Source organism: Mustela nivalis (assembly GCF_964662115.1).
Source record: "Mustela nivalis genome assembly, chromosome: 14".
Taxonomy (NCBI): Eukaryota; Metazoa; Chordata; class Mammalia; order Carnivora; family Mustelidae; genus Mustela; species Mustela nivalis.
The window spans coordinates 4,290,062-4,314,293 of NC_139033.1; the positions used below are offsets into that span (position 1 = coordinate 4,290,062).

At 51.4% G+C, this 24,232-nt stretch overlaps 3 protein-coding genes across 18 annotated transcripts in view; all 3 read left to right on the forward strand.

The window, feature by feature from the left end:
* The window catches only part of PXN (paxillin), a 48,088-nt gene extending 38,500 nt beyond the window's left edge, over window positions 1-9,588 (forward strand). For 5 of the 16 annotated variants that reach the window (XM_082699703.1, XM_082699691.1, XM_082699692.1 and 2 more), the window contains 7 exons: window positions 3,748-4,062; window positions 4,681-4,779; window positions 5,056-5,226; window positions 5,361-5,534; window positions 6,321-6,402; window positions 6,570-6,718; window positions 7,453-9,588. In XM_082699703.1, the coding sequence (XP_082555829.1) occupies window positions 3,748-4,062; window positions 4,681-4,779; window positions 5,056-5,226; window positions 5,361-5,534; window positions 6,321-6,402; window positions 6,570-6,718; window positions 7,453-7,719 (1,257 nt within the window). In that variant the 3' untranslated portion in view covers window positions 7,720-9,588. Of the gene's footprint in view, window positions 1-1,164; window positions 2,824-3,747; window positions 4,063-4,680; window positions 4,780-5,055; window positions 5,227-5,360; window positions 5,535-6,320; window positions 6,403-6,569; window positions 6,719-7,452 lie in introns of those variants that run through there. The other 11 variants (XM_082699699.1, XM_082699700.1, XM_082699694.1 and 8 more) reach the window with 3 other exon arrangements.
* A 3,447-nt stretch (window positions 9,589-13,035) lies between these two features.
* On the forward strand, window positions 13,036-17,183 carry RPLP0 (ribosomal protein lateral stalk subunit P0). Its single transcript, XM_082699717.1, has 8 exons — window positions 13,036-13,120; window positions 13,398-13,499; window positions 14,661-14,836; window positions 14,937-15,024; window positions 15,145-15,291; window positions 15,403-15,588; window positions 16,450-16,590; window positions 16,948-17,183. Exons 2-8 carry the CDS (start codon window positions 13,446-13,448, stop codon window positions 17,107-17,109), a joined length of 954 nt encoding a protein of 317 aa, XP_082555843.1. The 5' UTR covers window positions 13,036-13,120; window positions 13,398-13,445; the 3' UTR covers window positions 17,110-17,183.
* Window positions 17,184-18,320: 1,137 nt separating this feature from the next.
* GCN1 (GCN1 activator of EIF2AK4) overlaps window positions 18,321-24,232 on the forward strand; it is a 60,557-nt gene continuing 54,645 nt past the window's right edge. Inside the window, exons 1-2 of the mRNA XM_082699685.1 lie at window positions 18,321-18,464; window positions 23,835-23,937. Of these exons, the coding sequence (XP_082555811.1) occupies window positions 18,399-18,464; window positions 23,835-23,937 (169 nt within the window). The 5' untranslated portion in view covers window positions 18,321-18,398. The remainder of the gene's footprint in view (window positions 18,465-23,834; window positions 23,938-24,232) is intronic.

A 24,232-nucleotide genomic window follows, 5' to 3' on the forward strand; every position in this document is an offset into this window, starting at 1 on the left:
GCTCTTGGCCCTGAGGGGGTACAAAGAGTCCCTCCAGCTGGGGGGTTCCTGGTGGGGGATGGGAACTGCCTGGGCCTGTGACCCTCAAGTGCCATTGGTTGTGGGTGGTGAGTGGCCACCATCAGAAACAAGTCCCTTGGACTTTGGTGTTGGACTTGGGGAGCCCTACACTACCACCCTTTAAACTGTTTTTACTTTTTTTTCCCCTAAGATTATTTGAGCAGGGGTGAGTATGAGCAGGGGGAAGGGCAGAGTGAGAGAGAAATACATTTTTCTTTTTTTCTTTTTCTTTTTTTTTTTTTAAAGATTTTATTTATTTATTTATTTGACAGACAGAGATCATACGCAGGCAGAGAGAGAGGAAGGGAAGCAGGCTCCCTGCTCAGCAGAGAGCCCGACGCGGGGCTCGATCCCAGGACCCTGGGATCATGACCTGAGCTGAAGGCAGAGGCTTAACCCACTGAGCCACCCAGGCACCCCGAGAGAAAGACATTTTTCAAGTAGACTTTTCGCTGAGTGGGAGCCTGATGTGGGGCTCGATCCCAGGACCCTGAGATCATGACCCAATCCGAAATCAGGAGTTGGACGCTTAACCGACTGAGCCACCCAGGTGCCCCAGTTTCTACTTTCTGAGCCAGCCAGCCAGCGTCGAGGTGCCCACAAGCAGCTGCACTGGTTCTAGCTGTGCTCTGAGATGAAGGTCTTGGGGGATGCAGGAAGGCTAGGATTGTCTGGGGGAGGCAGCCAGGTTGAGCCAGGTTTAGAGGAAGCACAGCCGCTGCCTGTGGCTGACTCTCCCTCGATTGGGCTTGGGCTGACCTTCCTGGTCACCGGTCTCCGTGGTCCACCTTCTGGAGCCTTTTCTCCCTTGTCCCTACTCTGACTAAGGTGGCCCTGCAGGCCTGGCTCAGTGGTGGCTCTCTGCTGCCTGGGTTTGATGGGGGCCAGGGACGTGGAGCCCAGGAAGACCTTTTTGGGGTCTGAGTCTTTCTCAGGCCGACCCTCGTGCTTCAGCTTCTCAGCCCCCTCGGTCTGGTGTTGGTCATGTAGTTGGTGGCTCTCAGTACCCTCGGGCCAAGCCCACCCCTTGCAGAGAGCACCTCTTGTCACCTGTCCCATCTCTCTTTCCTCTCCTTTCTGCCTTTTGTCTTTCTCCTATTCCAGACCAGCTCCTCTGCTGTGGCCTTGAGCTCCCTGGGGCTGCTGCCCAAACCAGCTCCAGCCCCACGCCACATCCCTTCCCCTTCTCCTCCTGGGCCCTCTCTGTTCTTACCATCCACTCCTAAGCTTGCCTCTGGAGGTCCCGCTTCCTCCCAGGAGGTCCTCTGCTTGGAGGACCCCAGTAATGGCCAGGGCCTTCGACCTCCTGTGGCTGCCCTCCAGGTGACACCTAACACTCCCAATGCAAGGTCTCCCTCTGTGGAGGGCCCTCTGGGGCCGTTTGGTGCAGAGAAACAGGCTCAGGTTTGGAGAGACCTATCAAGCCTCACAAGTGAGGTTTCCAGGGCGCCCCCTTGCCATACACCACCCCGCCAGGCTGGGCGCGCAGGTCCCGAGGAGCCTGGAGACCCCCACGGGCTGTTGGCCAACCCTTTGTACCCGGAGGAAGCCATGGCTGCTGCTTGGGAGCGTCCGTGGGCTTTGGAGGCGCGTGAGATCCCCCACGGAGCCACACCCAGCTGCCCGGAAGTAACTGAGCCAGCTGTCGTGGCCGTGGACCGTCAGGCTATTTTCCCAGATACCTGGAGTCTCACAAAGGAACGTGGACAGCCGAAGCAGAGGGCAAAGCCAGAGCCAGGGGAGCCGGAAAGCAGCCGCCCGGCCCCAGTTGATGAGGAGCAGTTAGGTGGACAGACACCCATGAGGGGAAGCCTGACCAGGCCAACCCTGGGACCCAAGACCCTCAGGCGGCTGGAAGGCACCACCGAAGCTGCCGCCCAGGTCCAGAGGGAAGAGCCGGAGCCTCCACCTGCCGTGGTCATGGACACGCCCAACACCACTGAGAGGATTTCCACCTCCGGCCAGGCAGGCGCAAGCTCGCACGGCTGCTAGGCATGGCCCTCGGCTGGCCCGAGTGTGGGCCGCTCCTGGCTAACCGCATGCGGCCTCCCGCTCTGTGCATGTCTGCTTGGGCAGCAGATCCCAAGAGCACGCGGCCTCAGACCCTGATGACCAGGAGTGGGTTCTGTGGGGCCAGTGAAGCCTCCAGGCCCCAGAAATTCTCTTAGTGACAACCCTCTTCTTGCTTGTTTGAAGGCTCTTTCATCTAGATGGGCTACCCCTCACCTCTTGACATGATGTGTGCGAAATGGTTAAAAGCATGGGCTTTGGAACCAGATAGTCCTGAATACAAACCACGCTTCCGGTACTTGCTACCCTGTGTGACCTTGGGCAAACCCCCACTAGCCTCAGCTTTCTCGTCTTTAAAATGGGGGTAACAGTAAGGGGACCTCGCTGGCTCAGTCAGTAGAGCATGCGACTCGATCTCAGGGCCATGAGTTCGGGCCCCATGTTGGGTGTGGAGCCTGCTTTAAAACAAAAAAAAAAGAAAGAAAGAAAAAAGAAAATGGGGGTTATAATAGACATTTCCCCCCCACTGTTGTCCAAGGACTAAATGAGGCAGTGTCTGTAAAGTGCTGAGAACATAGCACGTGGTACCCTATAAGCCGTGGCTGATGTTACTGTTCTTATTGGCTTCTTGCTTAATGAAAATTTTATGTCCTTTCCAAAAACAGACTAGAGCAACAGCAAAAAAACCCAAACAACTACAAGTGAGGTTATAATATACACCAGGAAAAAAACTAATTAAAAGATGTACTGGCAGGAAAGATCACATTTTTCTATTACAGATCAAAAAAAGAGTCTTATGCCTTTCCAGGAATGTCTACCACTTATATCCCTAGCCTTTCACATAGTCTTGGAATAACCCTACAAGGCAGCCGAGAAAATACTCTAACCCCATATCAAGGATGGAGACGCTGAGACCCCTGGAAGTGAAGTCTTGCCCAAGGTCATTGCTGACTTGGAGATGAAGTGCCAGGTGGAGGGAGTCCGCTCTGCCCCTGCCTCCGCCTCACCCTCTGCCCCTGCCTCCGCCTCACCTCTGCTTAGCTCCTCTCTGGCAGTTGTGTTCTGCCCTCTCCTGCCCGCGGCACCTGAGTGTGGACTGAGCAGCCTTGGCTGAGCCCAGAGTGGGACAGTGACAGCTTCCCCCTCCCCCCTCAGATCCGCTCTGTGATCAGGAGGAGCCGGGAGACGGGCCACGCACACCCCATGTCCCGGGAGCCCTCCCCTCGCCGCCGGCTGGACCCCGCCACCCTGAGCAGGACCCCTTCCCAGGAGCGGCTCATCGCAGAGCTGCAGGGTCGGCTGGGCATCCAGCCGGAGGCAGAGGAGGCAGCGGGGGCGGCAGGGGTCTCTGCCGAGGACTGGCTGACCGAGGGCGTCATCATCACTGTGCAGCCTCGTGGGAGGCGGGCTGGGGGGCAGCTTGTAGAGAAGGTAGCGAGGAGGTGCCTGGGGCTGGGCCAGGGCGAGGCCAGTAGGCGTCCTGATTCTTGCCCAGGATGGCTGGAGGGGAGATGTGGTGTGGAAAGGAGGGTGGGGGGAGGGTCTTGCAGCCTGTGGCCGTGTGAGGCTGGCCTCACTCTTGGTGCCAGGGGGGGAAGGCCCGGGGGGAGCCTGGGGATGGCCTGCTCCCTGCTCTGACGCTCTGCTTCATCTCTCTCCTTCCTTTCTTCTTCCCAGGTCGTCTTCCCTCCTGGCTCCCCCGTTCCCCTAAGAAGAACCTTTCCTCTTCTGGCTTCTCCTCCTCCTCCTGTCTCTTTGCTCCAGCCGCACAAAGACGCCTCAGCCAGCAGCCCTTGTCCTTCGCCCAGCCTGCCCGCCCCCTCTTCCTTGGGGCCCTCCGCTCTTGCCCGAGGTTCCCCTGGGGTCCCAAGTGCTGCGGCAGGGCTTCCGGAAGAGGGTGTGCAGGGCCCCACCCCGCCCCCTCCTGCACCCCACACTTGGAGGTCCGTGGGCTGCCAGACCGACGAGGACCCGCTCTTCCCCCCGATGCAGGCAGGCCTCCCTGTCTCCGTCCCGCTGCCTGGGCCGTGTTCCCGCACTGCACACTTGGAGACACACACACACTCCCTCTCTGGCCCTCCGTCCATGAGTCAGGACAGTACCACAGTCCTTCCTCAGAGCTTGCCTTGACCCTGGGCCCTCTCAACCTGCTGCGGCACTCCTAGCCCCTTGATGTCAGCTGTCCTCTTGCTTCCCAGTGGGGCTTCTCTCTGCCTGCCCCTTCCCCATGTCCCTTGGTCCTGCCTCAGGCTCCTCTGCGGAAGCCATTCCCAGAAGGGAAACCAAACCTGCTCCTCCTGCTCCGGCCCCCAGGCCAGTACCTGGAAGGCCGCTGTGCTCTCAGCCCTGGTTACCTTCCTTTCCGGTGCCCGTGCCTTTAGTTGGCTCACTTTCTGCCCCTTCTTCATCTCTCCCCGGGCCTCTCTCTCTGGGTCATTTTTCTCTAGACTCTTCCTCCTCATTCTGGTACTGCCGGGGGTGGGGGTGGGGTGGGGTCTTCTTATTTCATCCCAGATTCCAGTTTTGTGAAATGTTCCCTAACGAGGTCTCCTTTTCTCTCTTCCTTAATTAAAAACAATTTTCTTGTCCTCGTTTCCTCCCCTATCCAAGATCCAGGGCCTGGAACAAATGGCGGATGGAGAAGCGTGGGCGGCCGGCTGGCCTCCGAGCGACAGGCAGAGCAGTCCCGAAGGGCAGGACGAGGGAGGGGTCAGTGCCGAGGCGGGGGGCCTAGGGTCCTGCTTGCCTGTTTTCTGGGCCTTGGTAGGCCAGTGGGGTGCCGCAAGCCCCTCTGATTCCCAGCATATCTCATGGATGCCACTCCTACCCTCGGGGCTCGGGGCTCTGGGGGCCCTGGACGACGTTGTACAGCTTGCCTCCGACAGCCCGTCTGTCCAGGCGGGAGAAAAGCCCCCGGTGCCGCGTTGCTGCGAGGCCTCTTCCCCAAGCCTGAAGTCCTGACCGCCTCTCTCCCTGTCTTTGCAGTTCATGGCCCAGGGGAAGACGGGGAGCAGCTCTCCCCCTGGGGGCCCCCCGAAGCCTGGGAGCCAGCTGGATAGTATGCTGGGGAGCCTGCAGTCTGACCTGAACAAACTGGGGGTCGCCACGGTTGCCAAAGGGGTCTGCGGGGCCTGCAAGAAGCCCATCGCTGGACAGGTGATACAGGGGGAAGGGGAGCAGGGGAGGGAGCCGCAGGGGGCTGGAAATTGGTTCCCCTGCCCCCCCCCCTGGCGGGGGGTGTGCTCTGTGGCAGGCCAGGGCCCTGAGCCTCGTTCTGCCTCTTTCCCCAGGTTGTGACCGCCATGGGAAAGACGTGGCACCCAGAGCACTTCGTCTGCACCCATTGCCAAGAGGAGATCGGATCCCGGAACTTTTTTGAGCGGGATGGACAGCCCTACTGTGAAAAGGACTATCATAACCTCTTTTCTCCGCGCTGCTACTACTGCAATGGTCCCATCCTGGATGTGAGTCCGGGGGCCTGGCGGGAGGGCAGTTGCTGCTGCCATCTGATGCTAAGAGAGGTCACTCATGCTTGAGCTCACACAGCTAGGAAATGGTGGGGTTGGGATTCAAACCCAGGCTAGATTCAGGGCCCTTCTACTCCCTTCCATCTCCCATCCTAGATTCCCTGCTGCATACACTCCAGGGCTCAGGAGCCATGGCCTGATAAATAGAGTAGAGTGCTGGTTCCCTCCCTTTCCTGCTGCGTGATGTGGAGAGAAGCGCACAGCCCCTTGGAGCCTGTTTCTCCACTTACAAGATGGGAGTCTGAATAGAACCCATGACCTTGGGGTGCCTGGGTGGCTCAGTCATTAAGCGTTTGCCTCGGCTCAGGACATGATCCCAGCCAGGGTCCTGGGTTCGAGCCCCACATCAGGCTTCCTGTTCAGCGGGAAGCTTGCTTCTCCCACGCCCCCTGCTTGTGTTCCCTCTCTCTTGCTGTGTCTCTCTCTGTCAAATAAATAAGTAAAATCTTAAAATAAAAAAAAAATAAAAGAATCTATGACCTTAACCACATGGCAAGATTCAGGAGAGAGTATGTCAAGAGAGTATGTCTGGCATGTCAGATCCCTCCATAAACTGGAATTCCCAGTGGTAATCAGAGCACATGGAGCACAGACTTGATCTCTGCGTGGGGGTGGGGGTGGGGGTTGGGGGGTGAGAAGGACAGTCCTGCCTGTGGGTCTCTGCTGTGGGATCTGTCCAGTGGGTCGGCACCTGGGCTCTGATCCCACACTTTGCTCTCACAGAAAGTGGTGACAGCCCTTGACCGGACGTGGCACCCCGAGCACTTCTTCTGTGCCCAGTGTGGAGCCTTCTTTGGTCCAGAAGGTATGGCCAGCAGGCAGATCACCTTGCTGGATGGTCTCCTTCCCCTCCCTTCTCCCTTACCCCCCAGTGCTTGGGAGGCAGGGGCAGGAGACTTTGCTGCCGTTAGAGTCAGGATGATTGCATCTCTAGACGCCCTCACTCGGCCCCCCCAAACCCCTGTTTCTCAGGGTTCCATGAGAAAGACGGCAAGGCCTACTGCCGGAAGGATTACTTTGACATGTTCGCGCCCAAGTGTGGCGGCTGTGCCCGGGCCATCCTGGAGAACTACATCTCGGCCCTCAACACTCTCTGGCATCCTGAATGCTTTGTGTGCCGGGTAAGGAGCCCCCCTCATCTGGAGTGGGCAGCTGGGAGAGAAGGTCCACGCCCCCCACCCCCATGTGCTCTCTGGATCTAACACAGGGGTTATTAAAGGGGTGAGCAGGTAGGGGTGCAATTCTTCAAGTTCAGAGGGTCTTGGGCCAGGGCTCACAGTGAGGTTGGGAGAAACCAAGAGGAAGGGAGACAGTGTCCTCCAGCCTTGCCCTGTGCGATGGCCCTGGGACTGGTCATATTCAGCAGAAGGGCGTGTGAGAATGAAATGAAGTAATCTCATACCAGCTTCAGTGGAAACAGGCAGTGGTCTCCAAACTATTCTGGTGGTAATGGGAGTCCACAGAAGTTAGGGATCCAACAGGGCTCTCAGACCACATACGTTTGGGAAACTGCTCACTGCAGGACTTCTCAGTGCCTTTTATACCCAAGTATGCAGGCTGGTTTCTGGGCACATGTTCCAGCCACCTGCTCAGGAGTCAGACCTCTGTTTGAATCCAGGCTGTGCAGCTTAATAGCTGCGTGACCTCAGGCAAGTCACTGAACTTCTAAGCCTCAGTTGCCCCTGTTGGGAGAAAGCAGTAAGTGTTTAGTGTAGCACTGGGCACATAGGAAGTGCGTAGCCAGCGGGAATCATGAGTGTGACTGTGTGCTGCCCATCCCAGTGGCAGCTATCCCAGCCCCAAGCCCCAGCCTGAGCCCCCCACCCTCCGCCCTGCCCCCTCTTCTGCCTGGCAGGAGTGTTTCACGCCCTTTGTCAACGGCAGCTTCTTTGAGCACGACGGGCAGCCCTACTGTGAGGTGCACTACCACGAGCGGCGAGGCTCACTCTGCTCCGGCTGCCAGAAGCCCATCACGGGCCGCTGCATCACCGCCATGGCTAAGAAGTTCCACCCTGAGCACTTCGTCTGTGCCTTCTGCCTCAAGCAGCTCAACAAGGGCACCTTCAAGGAGCAGAACGACAAGCCTTACTGTCAGAACTGCTTCCTCAAGCTCTTCTGCTAGGCGCCTTTCTTGGCTCCTCTGCCCTGGCCCAGCCTCCCCAACTGCTACTGTGACCCAGAGGCCTTGCCCAGAGGTCACCGGGCAAAGCCGACTGAAACTGGAACGCGCGTCCTCGGCTGGTGCAGGATGGCGAGAGGGCCTGCTCTTCTTTCCCCCCTGCCAGAGCCACGGCCTCCCGCCTCCTGCAGCCCTCCCCAGGCCGTCAGCTCTTCATGCTCCCCGAGAGGGGGAGGCTGGAGGGCCCCGCCCTGCACCGTGTGTGTCCCCACGACCCCACCTGGCCTGGCCAGCGCCCCACACTGGAGCCGTCTCTTACTCATACTTTGGCAGTGGAGCAAGGGGAAAGGGCAGGCAGGGTCAGATGGGGTCTTTTTTTATCCTTCTCCCCCCATCCCGACCTCATTATCCTTGTCCTGAGAGTATTGGGGGATTCCGGCTCTCTTCAGACAATGCCAGCATAAATCCATCTGTCCAAGGGTGGAAATATTCGAGGGGCCACGGAAGGTTTCTTGTGTTCCTCCTGCCCTTCCAGTGTCCCCAGGCCTAGGCCCCTCCCCCCTCCACCCATAACGGCTCTGGTTCTACTGAGAAAGGCCTCTCCAGCAATAATGTTTTATAGTCACTTACTCCGCCTCTGGGACGGCGTGAGGTGGGGAGTTTCCCCCTGTGCCTGGACACTGTACCGACTTTGATAGATTTCTACACTGAGGTTTGAATTCATATCGTCTGAGTTGCTTTTACTTCTCTATAGAACATGATTTTGAAGAGATTTTAAAGATGTCCCCTTTTGTACTCTCCTCATCCATGGCCACTGGTCCTGTTGGCGTCGATGGCTGTGGTGTGGGGTTTGCCTTGTACTGAGGGCTTGGGGTGGGAAAGCAATTTGTATTTTATTTTTTCTTAGCACAAGCAGGTGAACTGGGAGCAGCTCTGTGACTCCCCTTCCTTAACTTCACAGCTCACCAGGACTGTTTTATAAACTGCTGTATTTTAAAACCCCTTCCTGGATACTACCTGGGCCAGCAAGCTCTTAACTGAAACTGGCTTCAGGGTGTCTTGCCCTTGGGGGCCTAGAATTCTGAACCTCATCCGTCCTGTTCCTGAGGGAAGAGAAGGGGAAAGTATACTTTGGGGGTGCTGATTCCTGTCTAAGTAAGCCATCAGGAGCATTTGCTCCCCTGTGAACTTTTTGGCAACAAAGAGAACCCAGCAAACATCCTGGCCTCCTCACCGCTTCTCTGTGGCTCTTCTGCCTCCTCAGGAAAGCTGGTATCTGGTCTTGTTGATTCCACTGGCGCCATAATTTCCCCAAATTTCCTGCCCTCCCTGAAGACTGGAGGTTTGGGGAAAAGGGCCCAGGTGGTTGCAAGGGGGGCCTGATAGGATTCGGGGCAGTGGGATAGGATCCTGCTAAAGTAGTGGGACACCCCCAGAGTTCTGGCCCTCACAGATGAAACCGGAGCAGGCAAGCCTGGGGTTCTGGGTCAGCAGAAAGGGGCCCCCGTGGGGTCTAAAGTGAGGAAGATCCAGACCACTCCATTAGCCTCACAGCAGAGGCTGAGCGTGCAGGGGTCTCAGAAGAGGGTCCCCTCCTTTGAGGCAGGACTGGGAGCAGCCCTGGTCTGAGGAGGTCAGCCAGGCCCCTCCAAAGGTCTGATGTCTCCACTTCCACCCATAGGCCTTATTGCTCTGTTTACAGGGACCTGCCCCAGGCCCCTCCCCTAGGGGGACGGGGTTTCTGGGGTCTGCCCTCTGGGTCAATGGTTATTTGATGATTTTATTTTATTTTTTTCTCTGTAAACTTCTAACCTGGCTTTTCCCCATGTCAGTTCCTGTGATTTATGCCAATAAAGTTTGCCATTATTTTCACCCATGCCTAGTTCCTTTTCTTTTTTTTTTTTTTTTTTTAATTTTATTTATTTATTTGAAAGACGGAGATCACAAAGACGGAGAGAGAGAGGGAAGCAGGCTTCCTGCGGAGCAGGGAGCCCGATGCGGGGCTCGATCCCAGGACCCTGAGATCATGACCCGAGCCAAAGGCAGCAGCCCAAACCACTGAGCCACCCAGGCGCCCCCCTAGTTCCTTTTCTTGGCAGTCTGAGGTAACAACTTAATACCAGAAGAGAGACCAAACCTTTTCCAGACTCATGGGGACCATATTGAAGGTAACTCAGTGATGTTCCCTTAATTGAGGCAGAAAGCCCCCTGGGGATGGGATCCCTGCCTGAGCTTTGCTCTTCCCTCAGCAGTTGGTGAGGAGAAGCAGGGGGAGCAGTGTTGGGCCCCGTGTTATGGGTCACGCCCTGCCCTCGTGCTTGGGTGTCACTTCGCTGAGGGAGGGCATTTTCATGTGGGCCTGTGGGTGGCCTCACACTTACAGAACTGGAAGGAGGTTTGGAGAAGAGAACGAACATGCACAACACAGTCCTCTTAGTGAGCTCAAAGGCGGGATGTGAACCCAGGGCTTGCCTCTGCCTGTGTTCCTGCTTTGACCAGACACCACCCCCTCAATGTGTTGGCACCACACCTTAGGTGTGGAACCTGCCCAGTGGAAGTTGGTGAACTTAGAGTGGAGGATGGCTCTCTACTGCCCTCCTAGTGGTCATGTCCATATTTGCATGCTTCCTTCTTGCCTGAGCCAGAACTCCAGTGGGGGGCCCTCCTGGATAGCACTGTTCCCCTTTGAGATGCTTCACAATTTCCCTGTTCTCTGGAATGGTTTTCCAAAAGCAGCATGTTGAATTCTTTTTTTTTTTTTTTTAAGATTTTATTTATTTATTTGTCAGAGAGCAAGCGAGCGAGAGTGAGCACAGGCAGACAGAGTGGAAGGCAGAGTCAGAGGGAGAAGCAGGCTCCCTGCGGAGCAAGGAGCCCGATGTGGGACTCGATCCCAGGATGCTGGGAAGGCAGCTGCCCAACCAACTGAGCCACCCAGGCGTCCCAGCATGTTGAATTCTAGTTGGAATCTTGGCCATTTCACAGTGAGCTCAAATGGAAATTACTTTCGACCCTCACCCAAAGGTGATGACGGTTTATCCTTCCCGACCATGTCGAATTTATTTTATTTATAGAAATGGATATGGCACATTTCACTGTAGTTTGCTTTTTCACTCAGCTGTACTTTGTATTTTCCCGTGTCAATAAATATACATCTGCATCATTTTCTAATGGCTTCATGATATTCCATTATATTGATGTACTACAATTAGAGATGGTATTTATATCATCAGAGCCAGGATGTCCTCGGAAAGGTACCATTGAGTGTGTATATACTTGGAAAAGTGCATCTGGGGAGAGACAGCCTCAAGGTTTAGAAGGAGCTGTATAGCATCGTGAGACTCAGGGGCTTTGTACCTGCGTCTAGATTTCAGTTCCCAAACCATTGATTATTAGGGCTTGAGCAAGCTGTTTAACCTGTGAATTTTCTCATTGATAAACGGAAATGCTAATACTGTACCTCCTCAGGGAAAGTACTTAGCACAATGCTGAGCATGCAGTAATACACTGTCATTAAAAAGATCTTAGCAGTTACTGACTCCAACAGCTCTCTAAACAGCTGGTCATCAGAGGCACTAGGCGGCTTTGAAACAAAAATACAGAAACTTCTAACTTGAAAGGGTGAAGATAGAAACACCCCTTCTGCCCTAGGGTCTACCTCAGTTATTACCAGAAAGAAAAAATTATTGATCTAACACAAGTGTTCAAATAAGTGTAGAATGAATGCATAATAAAAAACTAGAAATCCTCCTACATTTCAGGGACTGTGTTAAGACTTAACACGTGGGGGTGCCTGGGTGGCTCAGTGGGTTAAGGCCTTTGCGATCAGCTTGGGTCATGATTCCAGGATCCTGGGATCGAGCCCTGCATTAGCTCTCTGCTCAGTGGGGAGCCTGCTTCCCCCCACCCCCTGCCTGTCTCTCTGCCTACTTGTGATCTCTGTCAAATAAATAAGTAAAATCTTAAAAAAAAAAAAAAAAAAAGACACGTATCTCATTTAATCCTCATAGCAACTCTAGAATGTGCATACTTCATTATCCCTATTTTATAGTTAAGGAAAAGGAAACAGAGGATCAGCAGGGTGAAATCACTTCCTAAGATAACAGTTAGCAAGTGGTAGAAGAAGGATATGGATCCAGGTCTTCTTTTTTTTTTTGGATCCAGGTCTTCTTACTGCAAACCTTGCATTCATTCAGTCAACAAATACTTATTAAGTGCCTGCTATGTGCCAGGCTCAAGACAAAGGTCTCTGCTTTGTGGAGCTTGCTTTCTTGCAGGGATAGACAGACAACCAACAACATAGTAAGTTATATAGTGTGTTAGAAGGTGGAAGTGCTAAAAGATGAAAAAAGAAAAAATAGAATAGAGTAAAGGGGAAGTAGTAGTGAATTTTCGGGTAAATTTAAGTAAGGCGATCGGGCAGGGCTCCTTGAGCACATGATATTTGAACCAAGACTCGAAGTTAATTCCATGGATATCAGCAAGGAGTCTTCCGGGAGAGGGACTAGCTATTCGCACGACCCCTCAAGTGGGAGTGTGTTTTGGAAAAACACCAAAGAGCATCGTCTGGCTGGAAGGGAGCGTCAGTAGGAAAAGAATAAGATTATAGGGGTGGAGGTCTAGAGCAGATCCTGTAGGGTCTCGTAGGCAGTTTAAGCTTTAAGCTTTTTCTCTGAGCAAATTCGAAACTTTTTTTTTTTTTTTTTAAGATTTTGTTTATTTATTTGACAGACCGAGATCACAAGTAGGCAGAGAGGCAGGCAGAGAGAGAGGAGGAAGCAGGCTCTCTGCTGAGCAGAGAGCCCGATGTGGGGCTCGATCCCAGGACTCTGGGATCATGACCTGAGCCGAAGGCAGAGGCTTTAACCCACTGAGCCACCCAGGCGCCCCAAATTCGAAACTTTTGAGGAATTCTGAGCAGATGAGATAATGATCTGACTTAGGTGTTAGAGGGTTCCTCTGCCTTGGTAGGGGGAAGAACAAACTATAGACAAGAGACCATGCTGTTTCTAACGCGTGTGCAATTATGCCTCAGCTCCACATCGTACTCTTCTGTTTGCGATTTGACAAAGTGGCAGGAGAAAACTTGAACGCTCAGCGCCCAAGCTCTAGCCCCTGAACGCGAGCGGCTCCAGGCCAGCAGAGGGAAGCAGCTTGGAGACAGCTACTCCAACAAGCAGCGGCGCCTTCTTTAACGGCGTTATTTAAAGACGGCTTCCCTTTGGCTGGAGTGGCAGCAATATTACCCAATGGCTGTCTACACCAATTTAGCGTCACTAGATAGGCGTCGGCGCCAGCCTATAAGTGGGGACACTGTCCTCATCTTCTGATTGGCTGTTTCATTCACATATAAAAGGTGTGCGCCGGCGCGCGGCCTTCCTCTCTCCAGGCGTCCTCGTGAGAGGTTCGTGTGGCTGCTGCGGCCGCACCGGGACCCGGCGGCGGGAGAGATGGGTTGAGGGGGTTTCTTTGCGGGTTCTTGGGAGGGGGCGGGTCTGGCCCTGTCCGGCCTGGGGCCTCGGCGGTGGCCTGGGCTCCCAGAGTGGCGGCGACGGCGGCAGCCCTAAGTCGGGCTGGGGGGCGTCCTCGCGTGGCCTGCCTGCATAGGCCTCGGCCTTGGAGCCCGATGGGGCCGTGGTAACGGGTGTAGGGGGGTGTCTGAGTTCCTTTCCTCTGCGCAGTGACATCGTCTTTAAACCCTGCGTGGCAATCCCTGACGCACCGCCGTGATGCCCAGGGAAGACAGGGCGACCTGGAAGTCCAACTACTTCCTTAAGATTATCGTAAGTGCGGGGATGGGTCGCCATCGCCCATTATGCTGCTTGGGGCCTGGGCACTGATAGGAATCCTGCCCTGTCATGTGTTGAGCACGTCCTGGGTGCCAGCTGCTGAACGACCGTTTCAGGCAAATCTCGTTTAGTTTTCACAGTCAGCGGAGATCTGCCCCCCCCCCCCCCAATCCTTGTTGCAGGTAAGTGGGTTCAGGCAGTTTAAATGGCTCCTGAGATGACACCATTGATACTCTGGTCTGTCTGGTTTCCAGAGAGCACTCATCATCCTTCTGCTCTTCTGTCTCCATTTTGGGAAGGCCCATGAGTGACTCACTACGAAGTGGCAACTTGTTGCGTATTTAGGTCCCCTCAAGATACCAAATACCCTGTAAATGTGGGCTCTTGGATGGTCTCCGTGGCGGGGTGGCGGGGGTCTTCCCTGCGCGGAAAGGAGACTCTGTGCCTTGTGGCGCTTCCTCCGTTCTCCCCTGTTGATCAGGAACGTTTTCAGATACACAGAGAACTTAAAAGGATTGTCCAGTCATATCCACAGTTTAGATTCTGCAAGTAACGTTTTGTTGTATTTGTTTTACCTCGTGCTTAAAATGCTGTAACCTTGTTTGGAATAGTCATTTTTTCTGTTGATGCAGCTCTTTAAAGAATCAGAAACATGTCTTATAATTGGGAAAAATTAAAAATGTTACAATAAAAAAAAGGGGTTGAATGGAGATACCTAATTTTCACCATTCGTATTCAGGGTACAAATCTTTTGTTTTTATTTTTTTTTGTCTTTTTAAAGATTTTATTTATTTGACAGAGAGAGGTCACAAGTAGGCAGAGGAAGGCAGAGAGAGAGGGGGAAGCCGGCTCCCCACCGAGCAGAGAGCCTGATGTGGGGCTTGATCCCAGGACCCTGGGACCATGACCTGAGCTAAAGGCAGAGGCTCAACCCACTGAGCCACCCAGGCACCCAAGGGTACAAATCTTTGATACAGTCTGTCAATTTTGCAACTCAGGTGGCTCCCAGTGGGAGGAATTGTCCCAATTTCTGAATCACTTCAAAAGCCTAGAAGAAAGGGAGTGAGATGGAAGCCAGTGATTATGGGATTTGATTTCTTTTGATATTTTCTCTCTTTTTTCCTGTTAACCATTGTTTCTGGCTTGTTTTTGTAGCAACTTTTGGATGATTATCCAAAATGCTTCATTGTGGGAGCAGACAATGTGGGTTCAAAGCAAATGCAGCAGATCCGCATGTCCCTCCGTGGAAAGGCTGTCGTGCTGATGGGCAAGAACACCATGATGCGCAAGGCCATCCGAGGGCATCTGGAGAACAACCCAGCTCTGGAAAAGTCAGTTAATTCTTTTAGGCATCTTTGTCCTCCCTTCTCCCCTTTCCTGGAGAAGAATGGTGCTGAAAGGTGACTGTCTCCTGGCAACTTCTCTTTGCAGACTGTTACCTCATATCCGGGGGAATGTGGGCTTTGTGTTCACCAAGGAGGACCTCACTGAGATCAGGGACATGCTGCTGGCCAATAAGGTAAGGAGAGAATCAGGACGGCTAACGGCTAACGAGTTCTTATCACTAATTTTGGCTCCTTAAAAGCATTTTCAACTTGTGTTTGTGGAGAGAAGACTTCTCACTGTTGTTTCCGTGTAGGTGCCAGCTGCTGCCCGTGCTGGTGCCATAGCCCCATGTGAGGTCACTGTGCCAGCCCAGAACACTGGTCTGGGGCCCGAGAAGACCTCCTTCTTCCAGGCTTTAGGCATCACCACTAAAATCTCCAGAGGAACCATTGAAATCCTGGTGAGTGGACTTGGCTTGCCAGTGCTAGCCAGGCAAGTGGTGGGGACTTGGTTTCTGTGGGCTTGCAGGCTGTTCTGGTGTTGACTGCCAACCGTTACCTTGTTCTTTCAGAGTGATGTGCAGCTGATTAAGACCGGAGACAAAGTGGGAGCCAGCGAAGCCACACTGCTGAACATGCTGAACATCTCCCCCTTCTCCTTTGGGCTGATCATCCAGCAGGTGTTTGACAATGGCAGCATCTACAACCCTGAAGTGCTTGACATTACAGAGGAAACTCTGCATTCTCGCTTCCTGGAGGTAAAAGCTGTCCATTTCAGGCCCTTGATTAATGGTAGAGAGCCTGGCCAGTTTCAAACTGCATCCTGGCTACACATCTGAAATTAGCCACATAACCAAGGACAATGATTTAATCTATTTACTTCGGTTTCCTCGTCTGTAAAACAGCAGTAATAATACAAGGTTGTTGAGGGATTTAATGAATTAATCAGTATAAAGCCTTCTAACAGCACTGGGCAAATAGGGCAATTGTTACTCTAGGACCTGCAGTAAAACCTGAGATTTTGAGTAGTGTGTCCTGAGTCTGAGGAGAAATGAGAAAAATGAGGACCGTGTATAAGTAAATGTTGCCAGGTACCCTGTTTGGGGAGAATTGACTTTTCCTGAGACTAGCTGGCTTAGTTTTTGCCGTTAAAATATCTTTTAATTGATGAATAAGGAGATAGAAGATATAATTCCTTTTTTGTTTTCTTGGACAAATGAAAAATTGTGTTCAATATATATAGTTTTAATTATTTGGAAATCTCAGTAGTGGATGAAATTTACATCTGGAATTAGCTTAACCTTTTTTGTTGTTCTCACAGAACTGAATGGTTAGCTTAGTTTACATTTTCACAAAATTGTGACTTTTTGAAGTAAGTGTCATCATTATGGTATAGGAAATAATCGTGTTGGGAAATAATCATGTTGGGAATAGGGGCAAAAAGCGTTTATAAATTACTGTGTCTGAATTACCCTGCCGGAAGCATTTGGTGTGAGGTAAGCGCCCTCTGTGAGACATAGCAAGTCAGTCTTGTCTGTTGCTGAACTTCGCTTGGACTTCACGGTCTTGACTGTAAGTTACCTAGCTCACTTGACGTGGAATTTTTTTCCTCCCCTCAGGGTGTCCGCAATGTTGCCAGCGTCTGTCTGCAGATAGGTTACCCAACTGTTGCATCAGTGCCCCATTCTATCATCAATGGATACAAGCGGGTCCTGGCTTTGTCTGTGGAGACTGATTACACCTTCCCACTTGCTGAAAAGGTAAAAATCCCATTAGGACCACAGTGGCTCTAATGGGATAAATAGATGGTAGCATGCTTAGTTGCGTTTAATGATCATATATGTTTAAGAGTTTCCTTAAGTTGGGGGACAGGGGAGGTGTGTCCTTGACTTTTTAGAAATGACAAGAAACCAGAAGAGGGGTTAGTTGATTGTAAGAGCTGGGTCTAAGCTTACCAGGCCGTACCCAAGCTGTCTTGCCTGATCATCTCCAAGAAAGGCTCCAGGGAAGGCTTCAGTGGCTGAGAAGTTGTTGGCCATTGAACTAGAGCTGAGGGGTTGTAGATAGCAGAGGTTGTGAATGACTATTTTGATCATGAACTTTTCCTCTTGCTTCAGGTCAAGGCCTTCTTGGCTGATCCATCTGCATTTGTGGCTGCTGCCCCTGTGGCCGCTGCCACCACTGCTGCACCTGCTGCTGCTGCAGCCCCAGCCAAGGTTGAAGCAAAGGAAGAGTCGGAGGAGTCGGATGAGGATATGGGATTTGGTCTCTTCGACTAATCAGCAAAAAGCAACAAATTCAGCCAAGTTTATTTGTGAAACAAGGAAATAAAGGCTTACTTCTCTTGAGTGTCTCTGGACTCTTCATTTTGTGCATTTTGAGGTTCATAGTGCTTTGTACTAGAAACTAGAGCCATTGTGGAACAGTAGAGCTTTATTTGAAGTTGACATTTCAGTGTCCTTTTTTTTTTTTTTTTCCCCCTTTCCAGTGTTCTTGTAATTGAGGTGCTGCTTTCCCAGTAGCTGGGATCATGACCTGAGCTGAAGGCTGACGCTTAACTGAGTCACCCATGTCCCCCTAATACCACCCAGCTTTAGCTGTTTTTTTTTTTTCTTTTTCTTTCTTTTTTTTTCTTTAAAGTAATCTCTACCCAACTCTGGGCTTGAACTCACGACTCAGAAATTGAGAGTGCATGCACCACGGACTGCCAGCTGGTGCCCCTAACTGAATTTCTATTATACCAGAATTCTTATTTCCATGGCTATCTGGCCACTAGCCTGGGTCCTTCAGATATTTTGAGTAGGTGGTGACCAAGATAAAACGTGATTGCTGCAAGGGTAGGTGTTTCCTTGAGGTTGTTAGAAATCTGTACTGGGTCCTGATGGAAAAGTATTTTTTGTAACTAGGTTTACTACAGTTTGAAGGCCATTGCTAAGAGGGCCAACAGCTAAGCTGCACAGACCCCTTTCTTGAGACCGTAGTCTGTAGAGTTGACCCGTCTGCACACTGAAAATTAAGACCATGTCCCTTGGACCATGAGGTCCTTTACTGACCTCAGGCTCCCACCCTGTGGCCTTGCTGACGTCCCAATCTGGAACATTTTGTCCTGTGCAGCCCCCTCTCAGCTCCACAATACTTCCCTGGTAGCCAGAGTTCCCCTTTGTTTTCTAACTACATTGTCTGCCACTGGTTACAAGCTCAGGAGAAGATGCTAGTTCGCTGTGTCCCTTTTACCTAGGTCAGTTCTGCCATTTAGGAATCTCATTTCCTTAAAGAATGTGGCCTTCCCTTGGCACAGGCCATGTGGGCTCAAGCGGGTCTAAGACTACGGGGTGGTACATTATAAATCTTCAAAGACCTTTGTCTCCCACGAGGCCAGGCTGAGACGGGCCCCGGGGTTGAAGAGCAGGCCCTGGGGGTTGGCCTCCACTGTCCCTGGCGCCGGTTCAGGCACTCCATCCCGCTGCCCGCCTCCTAGCCCGGGCTGTTGCGGCCGCCGTCCCGCCCGGGGGCGCCAGGCCCGGGCCCAGCGGGCTCCTGGCCTCGCCCTGCCGCGTGGGCCCGCGCTATGACCCGGAAGCGCTCCGGAAGCGGTTCCGGAGTCAGCGCCGGCAGGATGGCGGCGGACACGCAGGTGAGGCGGGCGGCTGCGGGGCCAACGCGGCCAGTGACTGGGTGTGGACGGCGGCCGTCGAGCCAGACCGCTCTTGCCGCTGGCTTAGGGGTACTGGGGGGCAGTGGTTGCGGAGGGCTTGGACCCGGGGCCGTCTCCGGCCGACCCCCGCGGCTCTTGGTCCGGCCCGGCCCGCGCGGCGCACACTGATCCCGGACTGGAGAAGTCAGGGGCTCCGGCCTGGGCTTCGGCTGCTGGCGCCCGGCGGGGCTCTCCCTGACCCTGGAGTTGCAGAAGTTCACCTTTACGAGTCTTTGCTGCATTTCTCCGCGCTCTCGGGCAGTGAGCCCCGGCCAACGCCGGCTCGTCCTTAAACTTTACGTTCAGCAAACGTTTCTCGAGCACCCACGGTGTGCAGGGACTTAGAGCACAGGCTTTGCGTTTCTACAGTTTGAGTCCCAGCTCGCTGATTTCCGTGAGATCCCCGGCAACTTACCTAGCTCCGCCAAGTGTCAGTCTTTTCGTCTATAAAATGGGGCTAAGGTAGTACCTACGGTAGAGGCTTGTGAGGGTTCAGTGAGATAAAGTAGGGCACTTTATACGTTGATGGTTCTTAGGACCAGTGTTGGAAGTAAAAGGACCGTTACTACCTTGGAAGAGCCTTACCATCCTTGAGTGTAATACCTCCTAGTTCGGGAAGGACTTGGGAATAACTTTTTCCTCCACCTTAGCCTCGATTGTAGTCACGAGTGTTTTAGAGTGAAAAGACAATAATATGGGAAAAAGAAACCCGTGTCTAAGGGACAGCTTGGCTTACTTGGATCTCCGGGGAGAGGAGACTAATTGATTTTGATAGGGAGGCCCTGAGACTAGAGAGTGAGCGCTTCGGGAACATTTGGGAGTTGTGTTTTGAGAATTTTCTGTGCAGGGGGCTGGTAATTTGTTTCAAGTGTGTTATATTGAATCCTGGAAAGAAAAGCTTACTCTCTTGGGTAACTTGAAAGGGGTTAGGGGACACTGAATGTTTAACATTAATACTCAAGTGGAGAAACATCTCTCAAGAGCTGTGGTGTTCATTATGGTAGCCATGTGGGTATTTAATCGCTAGTTAAGTTAGTTAAAAGTAAATGAAATGAAAATTTTAGTTCTTCAATTGCTCTAGCCACATTTCAGTGTGTGGATAGCTACGTGTGGCTGCTTGCATCTGGTCACACCAACAAAAGACTTCTCTAAAAGATCTTGGTGTGCATTTCTTCAGTTTTCTGATGGGGCCTCAATTCATTATCTCATTAAGAGAAAGAAGAGGCTTAAATCTAAAAAGTTCTTTCAACTTTGTGAGAGAAACTGTAGCCAAGAATCTAATATTATCCTAGAAAGACAGCTATGTGGGAATTCTAGGTAGAGAGTGGGTTGTATTCATGCATCTATTTTCGATGTCTCCTCAGCCCTCACTAAAACTAGTAAAAGGTTTTTTTTTTAAAAAGTAATCCCACAGGGATTGGGAGAATGGGAAGCAGACAACACTAGCAAACTTTTAGAAACTACAAAGTGAGAAATGGCAAGGATTTAGCAGACCCAAGGACAATGACTCCTAGGCCAACAGTTGGGAAAGCTGAGAAGCAACCTGATTCACATGGCAGAATCTCTGACAGATGAGAGCTGGGGGTATCAGCTAACCTCTGGAAATGAGGGTGAGTAGGAGGGGTCAGTTAGGAGGATTGGGTGAAAGCCCTTTTCAGATGCAGTCAGATCGCCAGCTGTCTTTCTCCACCTTGGCAAAAGCCTGGACTTTTTTTTCCCTCAGGAGTGTGTAAAGCAGGATCGCTGTGAGGACTAGTGGAGGAGGCCCAATATCCAAGGAGGTCATCTGCAGAGTAATTCAAGAAACTTGCCCCCAACTGGAGGGTGTGTTTCCAGACACATAATAGAATGCTCAGCACAATAGATGAAGATAGACTTGCAACAAAGCACATTAGTGCGAAACTTTAGAACCTAGGACACAAAGAGAAGATCCTAGAAGTTTGCAGGGGGAAAAGTCAGGTCTTGTACAAAGGATCAAAAATCAGAATGACACTGGACTTGGTAACAACACTGAAAGCTGGAGTTCAGTGAGCAATGTCTTAGGTAGTCTGAGGGAAAATGATTTCAACATAGTATTCTTTATCCAAACAAACTTAAGTCAGCTGTGAAGCTAGAACATTTTCAGATTTGCAAGGACTTCGCAAAATGGAGGATATGCTCCATCTAAACATAACATAAGAGAGAGTACCTTTTCAGGTGATATACTGTGTCCCATCTGTAGAGGATCACCTGCCAAATTGGGGCAGGTCATCAAGTTCTGGGAGAGACTTCTTCAGGAAGGTGGAGTTCTGCCCAAATGTACTGAGATTTAGACAAGTGGCACAAAGTTTGGGATCGAAATGCAAATTAGACCACATAAAACAAGGCAAACTGAGGCAAGGTGGGAAATCAACTCCAGGGTAAATAAAGCTGTGTAGGGTAGTAGCACAGTGTATTAAATGGAGGTTGAAGGACGCCTGGGTGGCGCAGTCAGTTAAGTGTCTGCCTTTGGCTCAGGTCATGATCCCAGGGTCCTGGGATTGAGTCCTGCCGCAGGCTCCTTGCTCAGCAGGGAGCCTGCATCTCTCTCTGCCTGCCTGTCTTTCTCTCTCTCTCTGTCTCTCTGACAAATACCTAAAATCTTTAAATGGAGGTTGAATGGGGTGCCTTGGTGGCTCGGTTGGGCATTCAGCTCTTGATTTTGGCTCCAGTCATGACCTCGGGATCATGGGGTTGGTCTCCACACTCAGCTGGGAGCCTGCTTTAGGTTCTATTTCGCTCTGCTCCTTCTTCTGGTTGTTCGGGTACGTTTGCACATGCTCTCTCTCAAAAAATAAGTAAGTAAATAAATAAAATCTTAAAAAAATTAATTAGAGGTTGAATGCTTACCATATATATGCAATGTAAACACCGACTGCTGAGCTAGCCCATATTATGAAACTGAGGAATTATGTTGGGGAAAAGGAGAGGGTATGAGATGAGGTTGGAGAAAGAGCGCTACTATAAAAGGTAACAAAACGGGGGCGCCTGGGTAGCTCAGTGGGTTGGGCCTCTGCCTTCAGCTCGGGTTCTGATCTCAGGGTCCTGGGATCCACTCCCACTTTGGGCCCTTTGCTTGGTGGGGAGCCTGCTTTCCCCTCTCTCTCTGCTTGCTTCTCTGTCTACTTGTGATCTCTGTCAAATGAGTAAATAAAATCTTAAAAAAAAAAAAAAGTAGCAAAACTGAAAAATCAAGTAGTAGTGGCACAGACAAGTTATTTAGAGAATGGGGGTAACTCCCAAAATCATGAGCCAGAATTGGTGAGAGGGTGCCCTTGGGGAGTGAAGGCAAGAGACAGGTTTTTCTAGCAGACGTCCCAGAACTCTTCAGCTTTTTTTTTTTTTTTTTAAGTATAGTTGACATGGCATTGACTCTTTAATTATCTGCATGTATAACTATAAAAACAAAAGACAGTATTAAAACAATCACTTACGTGGAAGACAGTTTTGGCATGAGTTTACTCATTGCCAGTAGAATTATATCAGGGATTTAAATGTAAGAAAAACTTAGCATAATTTTGTTTCTCTATCCACCCTTGAATCTTACTTTGCTAATAAGACCTGCCTCTGAAATAGTTCCCCTCAGTGCAGGGGATGCAGCTGTGCTAACGTGGATGGTGGTTGAAAGCTAAGGGTTGGTTGGCAGTGGTTTATAGACCTCTCAGTTTCAGGCTTAGTTTCAGAAATGCAGCTGCTATGGTTCTCAGGCCCAGTCTGAGCAATGGCTTCCCTCTGGAAGTCTGCTCTTTTCATCACATGTAAAGTGGGGGGACAGATGCCTACCACAAAGGCTTGTTGGTGGTAGTGGCTGACCTCGTGCTGAGAGAAGAGTAAATGCTCTACACAGGCTCTCTCCCTTAGCCTCTAACTGCCTGCGAGGTGGGTGCTGTTACCTGCCTGGTATACACGGGGAACTGGTGGTCAAGGAGATGACCTAATCGTTTTTTTTTTTTTTTTTTAAAGGTTTTATTTATTTATTTGTCATAGAGAGAGAAGCGAGAGAAAGCACAGGGAGACAGAGTGGCAGGCAGAGGCAGATGGAGAAGCAGGCTCCCCACCAAGCAAGGAGCCCGATGTGGGACTCGATCCCAGGATGCTGGGATCATGACCTGAGCCGAAGGCAGCCGCTTAACCAACTGAGCCAGAGAGAGTGTGCAGGGGAGAGGGGCAGAGGGAGAGAGAGAATCTTTTTTTTTTTTTTTTTTTAGATTTTATTTATTTATTTGACAGAGAGAGATCACAGTAGGAGAGAGGAAGGGAAGAGATCACAGAGAGAGAGGAAGGGAAGCAGGCCCCCTGCTGAGCAGAGAGCCTGATGTGGGACTCGATCTCAGGACCCTGAGATCATGACCCGAGCCGAAGGCAGCAGCTTAACCCACTGAGCCACCCAGGCACCCCGAGAGAGAGAATCTTAAGCAGACTCCCCACTGAGCACGGAGCCCAGTGCAGGGCTCAGTCCCATGACCCTGAGATCATGACCTGAGCCGAAATGGAGTTTGACACTTAACTGACTGAGCCACCCAGGGGGTCCAAGGAGATGACATAATTTGACTGAATTTCCACAGCTGGTAAGAGGCAGAGCTGGGGTTACGTCTCTTGACTTTCTACCTGTCAGCCACTGTGCCCTCACTGGGTTTTACATTTTCTGTCCTAAGATTTTGGCCTTTTGCTTTGCCTCTTCTTGTCTAAACTTTGAAGTAAGGTATATTGACTGCTTGACTGGGTTAAAGAAATACGTGTCACCCCGGGGTGATTTGGCCCACCAAGAGACTTTTCACAATGTCTGGAGACAGTGTAGATTGTCAACTGAGGCAGGAGGAGTGGAATGTTGTTACTGGCGTTGAGGGGTTAGAAGCCAGGAATGCCATTCAGAATCCTACAACGTGGGGTGCCTGGGTGGCTTAGTGGGTTAAAGCCTCTGCCTTCGGCTCAGGTCATGATCCCAGGGTCCTGGGATCGAGCCCTGCTTCGGGCTCTCTGCTTAGTGGGGAGTCTTCTTCCCTTCCTCTCTCTCTGCCTGCCTCTCTGCCTACTTGTGATTTCTGTCTGTCAAATGGATAAATGAAATCTTAAAAAAAAAAATCCTACAACGTAGGAAGATGGCTTCACAGCAAGAGTTACCCAGCCCTAAATGTCTGCAATGTGGAGGTCGAGAAACTTTGGGTTAGAGGGACCTGCACTGAACTCTGTACCTCCTTCCCCAGTGCATGGACACGCGCGTGTGCACACACACACATACACTCATTGTTTTGTAGTTTGCTGAAATTTCTGCTGTGGATTTGGTCTTCACAGGTTTCCGAGACACTGAAACGTTTTGCTGGGAAGGTGACAACAGCCAGTGTGAAGGAACGGAGAGAAATCCTCAGTGAACTGGGGAAATGTGTTGCCGGAAAAGGTATTTATTTTACATCTATGTGGCTGAGAGACAGTTCCGTTTCAGAGTAAATTGTGCTCTCTGTTTAGAACCATGGCTGCAGCTTCCCCTCAAAGCACCTTCTGCCTTCCCTTGCTGTATTTGTTTGTTGTACTGTGCACTGAAACAGTTGGGTTAGCAGAGAGCTGATCCACTTAGGTACCAGAGGTTTTTTTTACAGTTTTAACCATTTTGATTGGAAATATTCCCCCTTTTTTTTTAAAATAAAGATTTTTTTTGAAAGAATGAGAGAGAGAGAGAGAGCACGAGAGTGGGG

Bases quoted from the DNA above. Each gene is read 5' to 3' on its own strand.
- RPLP0 (XM_082699717.1), top strand. From the start codon at position 13,446: ATGCCCAGGGAAGACAGGGCGACCTGGAAGTCCAACTACTTCCTTAAG. The intron at 15,589-16,449 runs GTAAAAGCTGTC...TCCTCCCCTCAG, and splicing joins TGCATTCTCGCTTCCTGGAG to GGTGTCCGCAATGTTGCCAG. The intron at 16,591-16,947 runs GTAAAAATCCCA...CTCTTGCTTCAG, and splicing joins CCTTCCCACTTGCTGAAAAG to GTCAAGGCCTTCTTGGCTGA.